The 12,711-nt window shown below is 44.6% G+C and overlaps 1 protein-coding gene across 3 annotated transcripts in view; it reads right to left on the bottom strand.

Annotated features, from left to right (window-relative positions):
- Positions 1-12,336, bottom strand: part of LRGUK (leucine rich repeats and guanylate kinase domain containing) — a 69,867-nt gene extending 57,531 nt beyond the window's left edge. For all 3 annotated transcript variants that reach the window (XM_019509630.1, XM_019509631.1, XM_019509632.1), the window contains exons 1-6: positions 12,218-12,336; positions 10,352-10,459; positions 9,461-9,542; positions 8,193-8,293; positions 7,421-7,502; positions 3,419-3,543 (exon numbers count right to left, since the gene is read on the bottom strand). In XM_019509630.1, coding sequence (XP_019365175.1) covers positions 3,419-3,543; positions 7,421-7,502; positions 8,193-8,293; positions 9,461-9,542; positions 10,352-10,459; positions 12,218-12,325 — 606 coding nt within the window. In that variant the 5' untranslated portion in view covers positions 12,326-12,336. The remainder of the gene's footprint in view (positions 1-3,418; positions 3,544-7,420; positions 7,503-8,192; positions 8,294-9,460; positions 9,543-10,351; positions 10,460-12,217) is intronic.
- Between the last annotated feature and the right edge of the window lie 375 nt (positions 12,337-12,711).

Here is a 12,711-nt window from a genome sequence, read left to right as displayed (position 1 = left end):
TGTGTGTGTGTGTGTGTGTGAATAAATAAATATATATTATTTTTTTTTCCGCAAAAAAAAGTTTGTCCTACATATAATATGCATGCCAAAAAGCTGCTCAAAATTGTGTTTATGGAATGCCTGGGCTAAAACTAGCAACAGTTAAAAAAAAAATAATATGCATCAATTTTGGATGAACTAAGTGCATGGGGACCATACGCAAATTGCTATAGCCATGTTTATTTTCAAGGTTATCGTTTTCAAATTTGTTCCTCACCCCCCACCACCATGCTGGCAGACTCCATCCCTGCTGCAGCCTGGGGCAGAGAGCATGGCACCAGCCTGGCCCCTGGCAGCAGCAGGGACACAGCCTGCCGGCACAGAAAAAGCTGGGGGGAAGCAGAAAGGAAGAGGGCTACCTGACCACCCCCAGATTTATTTTCCCTGCTGTAGCAGTGGAAAAGGGACAAATTCAAAAAAAAATCCAATAATTAGATTCTATAGCTGTAATCACAGCATCTGCCGGAGGTAGTTCAAGCACCTACTTTGAATACCTTCAAGAGACATTTGGATGTTTATCTTGCTGGGATCCTATAACCCCTGCTTACTTCCTGCCCCTGAGGCAGGGGTCTGGACTTGAAGATCTTCTGAGGTCCCTTCCAGCCCAAATGTCTATGAAATCTATGAAATCTGTAATTACCATATTTACCCAAGTACAAAATGACCCTGAATGTAAGATGACTCCTCAATAATTAGATTCTGCACATGGAAAATATATACATTTATTATAATTTTCCATGTATGGAATCTAATTATTGGAAGGTCATCTTAAGAAGAAGTGGGTAGCGGCGTCCTGCAGGGGTTGGTCCTCAGTCCAGTACTTTTTAACATCTTTATTAATGATTTGAATGTGTGGGTAAAGAGCTCACTGGCCAAGTTCACAGATGAGACCAAGTTATGGGGGAATGTGGTCACACTTGAAGATAGGCTATAGATACTGGCGGACCTAGACAGGCTGGCAAGTTGGGCGGACTGGAACCAGATGAAGTTCAACATTGAGAAATGTAAAGTGCTCCACCTGAGGATGAACAACCCCCAACACACCTACAGGCTTGGCAAAGTCAACCTGACCAGCACCACGAATTAAAGAGACCTGGGGGTAATAATAGACCACGCTATGACTATAAGCTGACAGTGCGATGCTGTAGCCAGTAGAGCAAAGAATACTGTGGCATGCATCAATTGATGCATCTCCAGCAAAACCAAGGAGGTAATTCTTCTGCTCTGCTCTGCTCTGCTCTGCTCAGCACTGGTGAGACCACAGCTGGACTACTGCGTCCAGTTCTGGGCACTGCACTTTAACAAGAATGTGGACAAGCTTGAGAGAGTCCAGAGAAGAGCCACCTGTATGATCAGAGTCTGGCACAGCAAGCCATACGAGGAAAGGCCGAGCGATCTGGGACTCTTCAGCCTGAGGAAAAGAAGGCTGAGAAGGGACCTGGTAGCAGCTTACCACTACACTAGGGGAGGACATGAAAGGCTCGGTGAGCAACTGTTCACCAGGGCACCCGGAGGGGAAAACCAGGAGTAATGGTCACAAACTCCTGGAAGATTGATTCAGGCTCAACATTAGGAAAAACTTCTTCACAGTTAGAGTGTCCAGACTGTGGAATAAGCTCCCTCCAGAGGTGGTGCAATCGCCTACCCTGGAAGTCTTCAAGAGGAGACTGGACAGTTACCTTCTGGGGTTGCCTGACCCCAGTTGTATTTTCTGCTTGGTGCAGGGGGCTGGACCTGATGATCTTCCAAGGTCCCTTCCAGCCCTTGCAATCTATGAAATTCATCATGGTGGGGGGAGAGGTGATTAGGGGGCAGTAATGGGGCAGGTGGTGGTGGACAGACTGTGTGGGGAGGCAATCGTGGGAGCCATATGTAGGCCAGGTAGGGGGAGCAGTAATGGAACAAGCAGTGGGGGATAGTGGTAGGGGGCAGGCCCTCTGCTGCCTGCCCTCCTCTATTTACCTGCCTCCCCACCCCCACATTGTGCCTGCCCCCTCCTCCTCTGCAGCCTCAGGCTTCCCTGATTTACCCTTCCCCTGTTTCCCACTCCTTCCTCCTTTTGCCATCCACAGCTTCAGGTGCCCACCCTGCCTTCCTCCCATCTTCCCCCTCACCAAAGGTCTCTCCCCACTGCCTGCCCCTTCAGGCCCCCCACTTACCTTTGCTCCACACCAGCAAGCTGCAGCCTGGGGCACAGAGCATAGTTCCAGCATGGCCCCACAGCAGGGGCATGGAGCCAGTGCTGCTGTTACAGGGCTGGGCTGGATCCATATTCCATGCCCCAGACTGCAGCAGGGCCAGCACAGAGCAAAGGTAAGGAGGTGGGCAGTACAGGTGGAACCAGAGGGAGAAGTGGCATGGGGGGGAAGACTGGGGGCTGCAGGGGAGGAGTAGCAGGGCATACAGAGGCAGCAGGGGAGGGCAGGCACCAGCTAGCTGCAGCTCTGGCTCCAGCTTCAGCCCCAACCTTGGGCTGGGGTTGGAGCCACAGCAGCTTTCTGCCCTTTCCTCCCACTGCCTTGTGCTCGATTGTAAGATGAGGGGGGCTTTTCCCCGTGTTATATGGGAGATAATCTCATCTTCTAATCAAGTAAATACAGTATTGGGGATTGGCTTATAATCATGGTCCTCTTCTATTCAAGTAAATACGGTACACATTTTAAAAAACACAGCTAGGCAAACTATAGCCAAAACAGTCAAAAGACATTTTGTCATCAGTCCAGTAGTCATTATAGTTAAATAAATCTCTTATTCAAATGCATAAAACAAAATCTAGCTGTCTTGAGCATCTTGGAAGTGCTCCAACACTTGTTCTCAGTCATTTCTACACCTGAGTTAACAATACCACATCTGAGTTCAGGTTTTTAGCTAGAGCTAAAAACAGCCTGCAGGGCTATGAAACAGGAGAGAGACACTGGTAGGAATAGTTAACAGACAGCAAACTTGCAGGAGATAGGATAGTTTGAAGAGTGGAATATCAGTGGCCATTGAAAAGGATAGAGGGTCATTAACACCTGTGGAGAAGAAAGAGATTAGCATGAATCAGGGAAATGATAATAAGACATGATGTCAACTGACTCTTTTAGCACTGCCTCCATAGATGCCACTGCCTGTCTCACTTGGCAGTTGGTTTAAAGTTTGGGTGGACCAAGAATCAAAGCAGAATGCAAATACACCGCTGCACCCCCGCCCTTAACCCGCAGGATCTGATAAAGCAAACAGCATGGTACAAAATAAAACAAATAATCAAATGTCCTTGGGGCCACACTGTATTAAACAGATCTGGGGAACCTACATTTTTAGCACATGATGCGTTTCTTAAGAAACTGGTCTGGACCAGTTAAAAAAAGAAAGCTTTCAAAAAAAAATTAATACTTACCAAGCAGAGTGTTTTGATAGGTAAGTTTTTAAGACCATTGATTGTAGCGATCCGGTTGTGTGCCAAGCTAAGATGAATCAAGCTTCGGCATTTCTCTAGCCCTTTGATCTCCTCTATGTTATTATCTATGCATCAGTGTTGCACTTAAGGAAAATAATCACATTACAAAAATACTTTGCATTTCTTAGCGAATGTAGCCAATGTCTCCCCTCCTACATCCTAGGCCATTTTACTTATGCCCTGTCCTCCCCTTCCCTCCCACCCCAAAATATATTTGTTTCAACCACCTGTTACTTGTCTTAAACTAAGGCTCTGCACCTCTGATTGCATGTACATGAGTAAAACTGCTTAAGGGAAGCCCCACTAACATCAGTGGGGTTTCTCCCATATCAAGTACAGGATTGGAAAGAAAACTGTAAGTTCCTTGAGACAGGGGCCACCTTTTGTACTACATGATTTACAGCACCTTGAGCAATAAGGCCCCAACTTGGCTGAGGCCTCAAAAAGTTACTGCATAAAGCACACAAATAAATAACAACTCTGGACACAACCCATATCTTATTTAGAGTTCCACATTTTTACTTGCCTCAAAATAATTCTAGCAGTTTCAGTGCTGACTTTGTGTCAGAGTGAGGGTGGCTGTGTCCTGTTAATTTACAACAATATAAAATCCAAACTAACCAGATTGTATAAAACTGAACTGAATCAGATGCATTAAAATGTGAGAATGTAAATAAGAAATCATTTCAAAATATTTTGAAGTAGAATAAGCAGGATGCAGAAAATACCTTTTATCAATCACAGAAGCAACAAGATTTCATTTTAATTTATGGGAAAGAATGAAAACTCCAGCTCAAAAACTGATACAATCAAGTTTTCTTGTGCAACCAAACACATTTCAAGTCTTAGCTGCCTGTGGACAGCTGATCACTATTTCTTCCCCAGCTTGATTCACACTATAAATTCGAATCTAATCCAAGTAGGATGCTGCACTTTAATAAAGGGAAATACAATTCTGAGCCTGTCTTTGCCCAGCTGAATGGTAACGTGGTTTGGCCCTGGTAGCATGGACAGGACCAAACTGTGTTGCACCATAACTGAGTCCCAAAGACACACTTTAACTTAGATGGGCACCTATAAGAGTGGAAAAGATCTATCTTTTCCATAGCACTTATTCCAGGCAGTTTCAGGTATCTGGGGAAAAAAAATGCACTCAGCCTACAAGTTTGACAGTCGCATGTTGACATGTGCATAAAATTGATCTCATTTTCCTTCTATTTAAGTCTGCAGCAAAATTTCTCCGGGCAAAGGTTTAGATCCAACATAGCCAATACTGACCAACCATAAATTGCTATAATATGCAAATACCAACTTATTTGGTTCCAAGGCATTCCTAGGAAAAAAGTGCTAGGCAAAAGGCATCACTAAGATGCAGCAAATTGAACAGACCTATCAACTAATACAACCAATTTTACAGTTTCAATCACCCATTATAACTGCTTTGTCTGGTATTATTGCCCAACTAAACTGTATCCATTTCTGTTTTAGGCAATTTCCTCTGTGGAGATTAATTTATAATCCTGTCAGGTGTGTTTGTGTGTGCAACTGTCAGGAAAACTTGTAATGACCTTACCATCTGCATCGCAGCTCACCGAAATATGGTAGGAGATGCTTAGTTACTGTCTGCTAAGAAACGCTTGCCAGACATTTTCACCATTGTAAGATATTTAAGATTGTTGTTTCATTTGTGATTACAAAGAACAGCTTGTTTTGGCTGCCATGTCTTCTGCACGTACTGCTTGACACGGGTTAGGAACGGTGCCACGTTGTATTCTAAATTCTGCACTCATCTCTGTGAAATTCAAAGGGCCCTAGTGCAATCATATGCATGTCACAGTTGTTCTTCCCATACGACTGGCAACAATACAAATGAAGCAAACGGAGATACTGAATGCCTGCATTAACACCAAATGAAAAATCCTTATTCCTATTCAGATTGGTAAAAGTAAACTTTGACCCTTCTATTTTATTCCATTTTGTCACATTATTTTTGCTTTTGCTATGGAAAATTAGAATTGCAAAGGGACTGAATCCCAGTGCCATTCTCTAATAAGAATCACTGTGCCTGTACAGCTTGTAACGTGTGAATAATGTAACCTGAACAACTTGTGAATCAGTTAGTTGCCCTTATGTAAAAAAAAAAAAAATCCTTCAATAATGGCTTTAAGCATGGAAGACAGAACTGAGCAAAAACAGTCAGCTTTCTCTCTTATGGAACAAAAAATTGGGATGTAATTTATATGGTTGGGAAAGGAGTTATAAGCAACTATAAGCGAGGCAGCATATCCACCTGAGAACACAGAAAACCACATCGAGGATTAATTTAGACAAATGTGGAAGAGAAGTTAGCAAGAATAAAGGCCAGTTTGCACAGCAAATACTTCAGAAAAGAAAGTAATGGAGAAAATTAAATCAATCAGGACTTCCTTCTCAGATCCTCTGCCAGACTGGTGTTCCACCAACTGGGGGACACATGCATAGATTGAAAGGTGTTTTTGCAAACAGTTTGCATCACTACCACATAAGAGGAGGACCTTGCTCACTGTCATTTGATGGCTTGGACTTCTATAGATTCTCTGGGAGCTCAGTAAACAAACAAACAAAAAAAATCAGTCTTATCCTAGTTACTTTCAAGGTTATTTGGCAACAGGTATCACTCCATACAAAGCAGCTCACTGTTGCCAAGATGACCACCCTAATTTTACACACTCACTTTAACCCCAGCCTTTGTACACACCACATTTTTTGCTCTTTCTTGTGCTGCAACTGCATGACTGTTTGCATGAGTGGGATTTCCGGATGCTTTAAAAGTCTTTCTGGTGCATTAAAGTAAAAATCCTCAGATGTAGTTTAGTTTGGCTTACCAGGAATTAAAGTGTCACGTCCATGGATTCATTGTGTGCAAACACAAAGACATTCAAAGATGTGTAATGAGCCTCTTTGTCCACCAGGTGGCTGCAACTTTTTTGTAGTTCATCCCTTCAAATTGCTTCTGCTTTTGGATTGCTTCCTTTTTTTTCCCCTTGTGCAGTTTGCCAGCTCCCTGAGGCATGGGGTCGGATGTCCTGGGCCAGGGGGGCAGTGCTGGACCATCCCGTTTTCCTGCGGCACCAGCCAGAGACTAGGCTTATTTCATTCAAAAACCTACTGAGTGCAAACACTGATGTGACACTCTAAAATAAACAAGTTTAAATGTTATAAACCTATTTAATTTAATGAGTATTGAAAGCTATGGTGCACAGGTGCCTGTGGATGCTAGATGCAGAAACTTTCTGCCTATTAACACATAACAGTAGAGTAGGGGTCAGTAACCTGAGGCCCACAGGCTGGATTGGCCATGCTGTACAATGCCACAGTCAGGTGCTCTGTGTTTTAGTGGAAGAGGAGCTCTCCTTGGGGTATATCACAGCCAGCTACCAGGGAGAAGCAGTGGAAGCAGCCGGGTGCTAGTACCTACTCATCTGGGACCCCAGTGTTTCTTTGCTGGAAAACACTGCCAACGCCTGCACTAGAGTCATTCTAATAAAGTGTGTAGCTGAAGGAAAACATGATTATGGAGTCAAGGGAGTTAAAAGTAAACTCAGTGCTTCATATCCGGATACTGCAGTGAGGAACATAAGTTTGTTTATCATCTTTGCCATGTCTAGGGAGAATGACTCATGGTTTTCTTACTTTTCAGGATGCAAAGTGTTTTTCTTTTTGTTTTCCCATGACATGCCTACTGTATTCGATCTTTATAAACACCCTCGCTACACACCTTTCCTTTCCATTAAGATATTGATGCTTAGTAAATTAAAAGTAATTTCACCAGTAGATTAGACGCTATTTTTGCTTTCATTTTTCAGAGAAAATCATCTTGTTAAGTGAAGCTGTAAAATGAAAGCAGAATAAACAGCTCTTAAAAAAAAATCCTGTTCCTGTTCTAAATTCCAGAAAGGATACAGTCCAGTATGAGTTTGGTAAGTAACTGGTATGCAGACAAATCTCGCATTGCAGATATTTGGTTGTATGAAAAATCTACCTCCTGAAGAGAAAAAGGACATACACAAATTTGCTTTCTTTCTCCAGGCCTTTGAGTTGCCTCAACACTGATGGAATGGTGTGGAAGAAGCAAGATGATCATTAATATTAAAGTTTGACAAGACCTCATTTGTATGAGCTGCATAATTCAAATTTTGAGAACTTTCAAAAAACAAATGTGCCTTTCTCTTACAAACATTTTTATTAAGGGCCCTGGCAATTTTCACATTAAGATTAGAGAACTGGTAGAGAAAGCATAGAAATAATTGTAGTATTTCAAAACACTCCAGATTTTTAAAGCCATACTGGACTCCATCAAAACAACAGCAGAAAAGGAAGATCAGCATATGGTTATACTTCACATACGTGTTTCTCATTAGTGACTGGCAGCAGTCAATCTGAAAAGTGGGAATTGATTCCATGAAAGATTGGATTCATTTGGCAGAATGTTAACCATGTACCTGGAGTCCACTGTATAAACTGCTATCCCTGTGGCAGTTAAGATTCACTATTTTAAACAAAAGAGATACAAATCAAGTTTGATTTCCCTAGATATTTTATGTTTAAAAAAAATGTCAACTAAAGGAAGATGGAGGGGTAGGGAGACAAAAGACTTGATTTCGTGGTCTGCCCAAATACCAAATCAAGACCATATATATAGTCCTTGAATTTAAATCTAGCAAATCTGTTTTACCTTGAGACTCTTAGGAGGTTTGAAATCGAAGTATGTAGTCAACTCATTATTGGAAGCATCAAGTTCCAGTAAGTAAGGCATGTGACTGACACAAGACAGATCTAGTTAACAAAGGGAAACACCAAATTAAGTAAAAGGATGCAGAGGGGAATACAATGATGATGGGTATTATGATTTAATATGGTAATTATACCCATTAGCAACCAAAAATCAATTTTAGATCAGATAATTTATAGAGCAAGGCTTGGCCTGCAGTAATTAAGTGTATTAGCATCTTTTACTCCACAAAGGATAGTTTGTTAACAATGAAAGACAGAGATGAACACCAAATCCTATATCAGTTTTCCATTATTAAAAAAATAAAGTTTTACCATGAACTAATTTAACTTTATGACCTAGAAGAGAGTGAGCTTTTCAACACCGTGTTAGTGACTTTGACTTTAGGAAAATGAGACTTCTGAGAATTTTAGATCAGCCAGAAATCTGTCTTCCACACAGTGACATTTGAGCCAATTCAAATTATAAAATGGCAGCAAGAGGAATTTTTCCCCTTCAAAACTTAGTAATTACTTAGCAATATTCGTTATCTCGTGAAAGCCATGTTTCAAAGAGAGATTATCCCCCTGGAGTAAAGGCCCTGATCAGTTCAGGCATTATTTGGTCTACAAGTTGGAAACAACAGAATTGGCACAAGGTAGAGTAACATGGAGATGCCCTGATATTCAGCATCCAAAGTGGAGAGAAAGTGACAGAGCAGGTGACTGCCACAGCCTTATTGCTTATGATGCTGATTACAGTAGATTAAAAAATGAGTTTGGCAGGTCTCAGCCCAGTCCCCAAATGTGCTCATCAGAAAAGCAGCTTCCAATTTAATATATTTCATCTCTCACTAGGAGGTCTTTGCTGAAGAAAAGCCCAGAAGCAGAATACCTGTAACCAGACTGATCTTTCAATATTTTGACACTTGCATGTGTAGAATCTCAGCCTTCCCCTTACACTAACATGGCTGTTTGCCTTTTACTTTTGCATAATAAACCAGACACTAATATTTACATCTTATTGCCTAGCATATGCTGCCACAGTTGTATGAACACTGTCAGTACATCATTCTCAAGGAGACCCAACCATAGCATCAGCATATAGAATTGGATTAGTCATGCCATTAAAATGTAGGCCAAGTTTTGTAATATTAAAGCTACATGGTACGCTGCATTTTTCATCTTAAATGATTTCATAACCAAGAGTTTACTAGAATACCTACTACATACCATTAATTTTATTGTGTGAAAGTTCCAACTTCTCTAGGTGAACGTATCTGGAGAGAATGTTAATGTCGCTTAAATTACGGCCCTGGAAAAATAGAAGTAAAGAGGATTTAATAACTAGTTGTGTAATCTCACCCTGGTCTCCCAGGAGAGGAACCAATGATGAAGTGCCCACAGCTCCCTTAAGGTGGACACTGGCTTTGTGCTCACCTGAATAAGACTATTAAAAAAGAAAAAAAAAGTCTTTCATTTGCCCCAGATGAGTCGTGAATAAGAAAAAGTGTCAAAGTAGAAATAAAAATTGCAGTCATGAGAGCCACAACTAAGGGAAATGCTACGAACTCAGGCTGCACTTAAAGGAAGAATCTGAGCTAAGTCATCTGAAACTGGGATTGAAATGGCTAATTCCCATGGGGGGGCAATTATCTCCTACCAATGTGGTTCAAACACTGCACGCCAAGGGGATCATCATCCCCTCCCCCGCACTCTGGTCAAACCCAGCCCGACAGGTGTAGGCAATTGCACTGAAGAAGAAATCCCTGACTCCCAGAGCTATAGAAGGGGAAGTAAAGAGAAACTAGTACCAAGACAGCAAGTTTCCAGCAAGGATCAAGTCACAGCTTCCAAACCTCCCAAAATAGACACACAAAGATGACAACTATAGCAGGCAAAGAGACTGATCACAGGATCAGAAAACATTCTGCCAACCAAGCCATAGTTTCAATCCAGCCCCCCTGCACTTGGGCAGGAAAGACTCCTGGGATCAGCAAGATGGGTGTCAAGACGCCATCTTCTCTTATAACGCCACTTCACCATCAGGCAAACTTGTGGGCACAGATACGTGCCCCAGCAATGGCTATATAGGAAAGGCGGTCGTCCTTTAGTTATACTCACCGAAAGCGACAGGTTAAGGTAAACGTATTCGGTGCCAAGCGCTGAACGGCCCAGCTTGTACAGGGCTTCAGCTATGATATTGTCATTCAGCACCCCACTAAAATGCTCCTGCAAAATGCCGAAAGGACAGACACAGAGATCTTGTTAGAAGGGACTCAGGGACCAAACCGTACACTCCGCAATCCTGCTAAAGTCACTGGGGTGGCACAGGATGCAAGTGACAACTGATGGCACAGGCCCTCAGACAAACACAGGTTTCATTACTAGCATCATGACCCTCTTACAGCACGAACACACACACACCTGGGAGGGAGTGGGTGTGGATGTGGATACAGCTTGGGCACTAAAAATGAGCAGTTAATATATATTATTTCCAGAAGAGACAGAGGCTCAAACTTTTTCAAGAAAAGGGCCATAAATGCTTTTGTACATTGCGTTATATCTGTCCCACTTCAAAAAAGGGCTTTGCTAAAATGCAGGAAGCTCTGCTTGACTGTGGATACTTCCCATCTCAGCAAACAAGCAATAAAACGTCTCAAGCAGCCTGCTCAGAGTTAATATATTCAGAAATTCAGTGGTCCTTTATGAAGTTTTAACCTAACTGGCACTCCTCTTCATAAAACAGCCAGTCCAAAAGGGGCAGGTGACACTCATGCACCAGTACATAGGTTTAATGGGAAAACGAGCCAATGGTTTGTGAAATGCCTGTGAACTGGAAGAAATAACACAGCGGTGTCTAATCTAGACACCAAGATGAGTACCGTCTCTCAAATCGGAATAATCTAAAATAAATTGTGGCATCTTGATACTACAGTTGGATGCTGCAGATATATGAAAATACCCACGGGGGCGATGCCAGGGCTATGGATATATCAGAGAGCCACAAAGGAGTGGGAAGAAAGCCACTGGCTTCCCTGGAGAGCATGATGCATCAGAGCTGGCACATGGGCAGTCTTCACCTGCCCCATGCAGTTGATGTCCCTGTCCAGCAACTTAGGGGCCAGCCTGGAGCCTGCCCCTTTTATGCAGAAGGAAGGACTGGGGGGGTGCAAAGACAGGTATAAAAGCTGCCATTGACTGGGTCAGACCACAGGTCCACCTTGCCCAGCATCCTGTCACACCAGGGTAGACAGCAGATGCTGAAAGGGCGAGTGACCTGAACCTGAACGGGGGTTCCGCCCCCCCCCCGGCTGGTCCACTCACACTCGCAGCTTCCAGCATTGAAGGTCTAGGAAGTTCGGAGGCAGAGGTAGTGCGTACCTCGCTCCCGTGCTCAGCAGCTTTTAAAACCATCCTGGACACCCCACACACCCCACTGTCTGCTCCTGGGGGAGGAAGATACAGCCACTACACTCAGCTGCCATCGTCCCATCCTGCCAGCTGGCTGTGTGAGGGAGATTGCCCAAGTGTCCTTAGCATCTGCTGCCCCTGCTGAGCCAGTGTCTCAGCCCCAAGGAGGTCCCTAGGGCACCCCCCCAGGGCACTCCCAGCACCCCTCAACCAGTACCCCAGCCACACGGGGATCCCCAGGGCACCCCCAGCCAATGTCTCAGTGTCGGGGAGGGGGTGTCCAGTACAGCCCCAGCACCAGGGATTCTCCAGGGCACCCCCAGCCAATGTCCCAGCCCCAGGGGGGACCCCCAGAGCACCCCCAGCCAGTGTCCCAGCATCAGGAAGGTGCCCAGGGCACTGCAACCAGTGCCCCAGCCCCAGCAGGGGACCCCCAGGGCACCCGCAGCAACCCCCAGCCAATACCTCCGCCCCAGAAAAGGTCCCCGGGGGATTCCCAGCGCACCCCAGCACCCCCAACCAGTGTCCCAACCCCCCCAGGGCCCCCCAGCCATGGGGGGGTGGTTTTGGCGGGACCTCCATGAGCAGTGGCTCCAGGTCCGACCCGTCCTCCTCCTCCTCCTTCTCCTGCTGCTGGTGCGGGAGCGGGAGGGCTGAGGCCGCCTCGCACATGGGCGCCGCCATCTTGTTTGCCAGCCCGTTGCCCGGGAGACGGGCCGCGGCGGCTGCCGGGAGCTGTGGTTTGCTGGCGGGGAGGAAGAGGGGCATGCTGGGAGCCGTAGTGCTCTCCGCGCAGTGCATGCCGGGAGTTGTAGTCTCTCCCACACACAGGGCTCGCCGGCAGTTGTAGTTCCCCCCGTTGCGCAGTGCACGCTGGGAGGTGTAGTTCTCCCCTCAAGGGGTGCCCTGGTGGGGCTCAGAGTGGCTGTGGCCTCCACCCCGGGACTACTTACAATGCAGGGGGGGAAATTGGATCAAAATGGAAATTTTGGACAAGCCTGTTGTTCCCAAGCTCTTTTCAACAAAAAAATGTGGAGTTATTTTTCCGCGGTCCAAAAAAATGGACCAAA

The sequence above is a fragment of the Gavialis gangeticus genome, unplaced genomic scaffold (genome assembly GCF_001723915.1).
Source record: "Gavialis gangeticus isolate Ggan-Ray unplaced genomic scaffold, GavGan_comp1, whole genome shotgun sequence".
Classification (NCBI taxonomy): Eukaryota; Metazoa; Chordata; order Crocodylia; family Gavialidae; genus Gavialis; species Gavialis gangeticus.
This window is presented reverse-complemented; position numbering and strand designations above follow the sequence as displayed.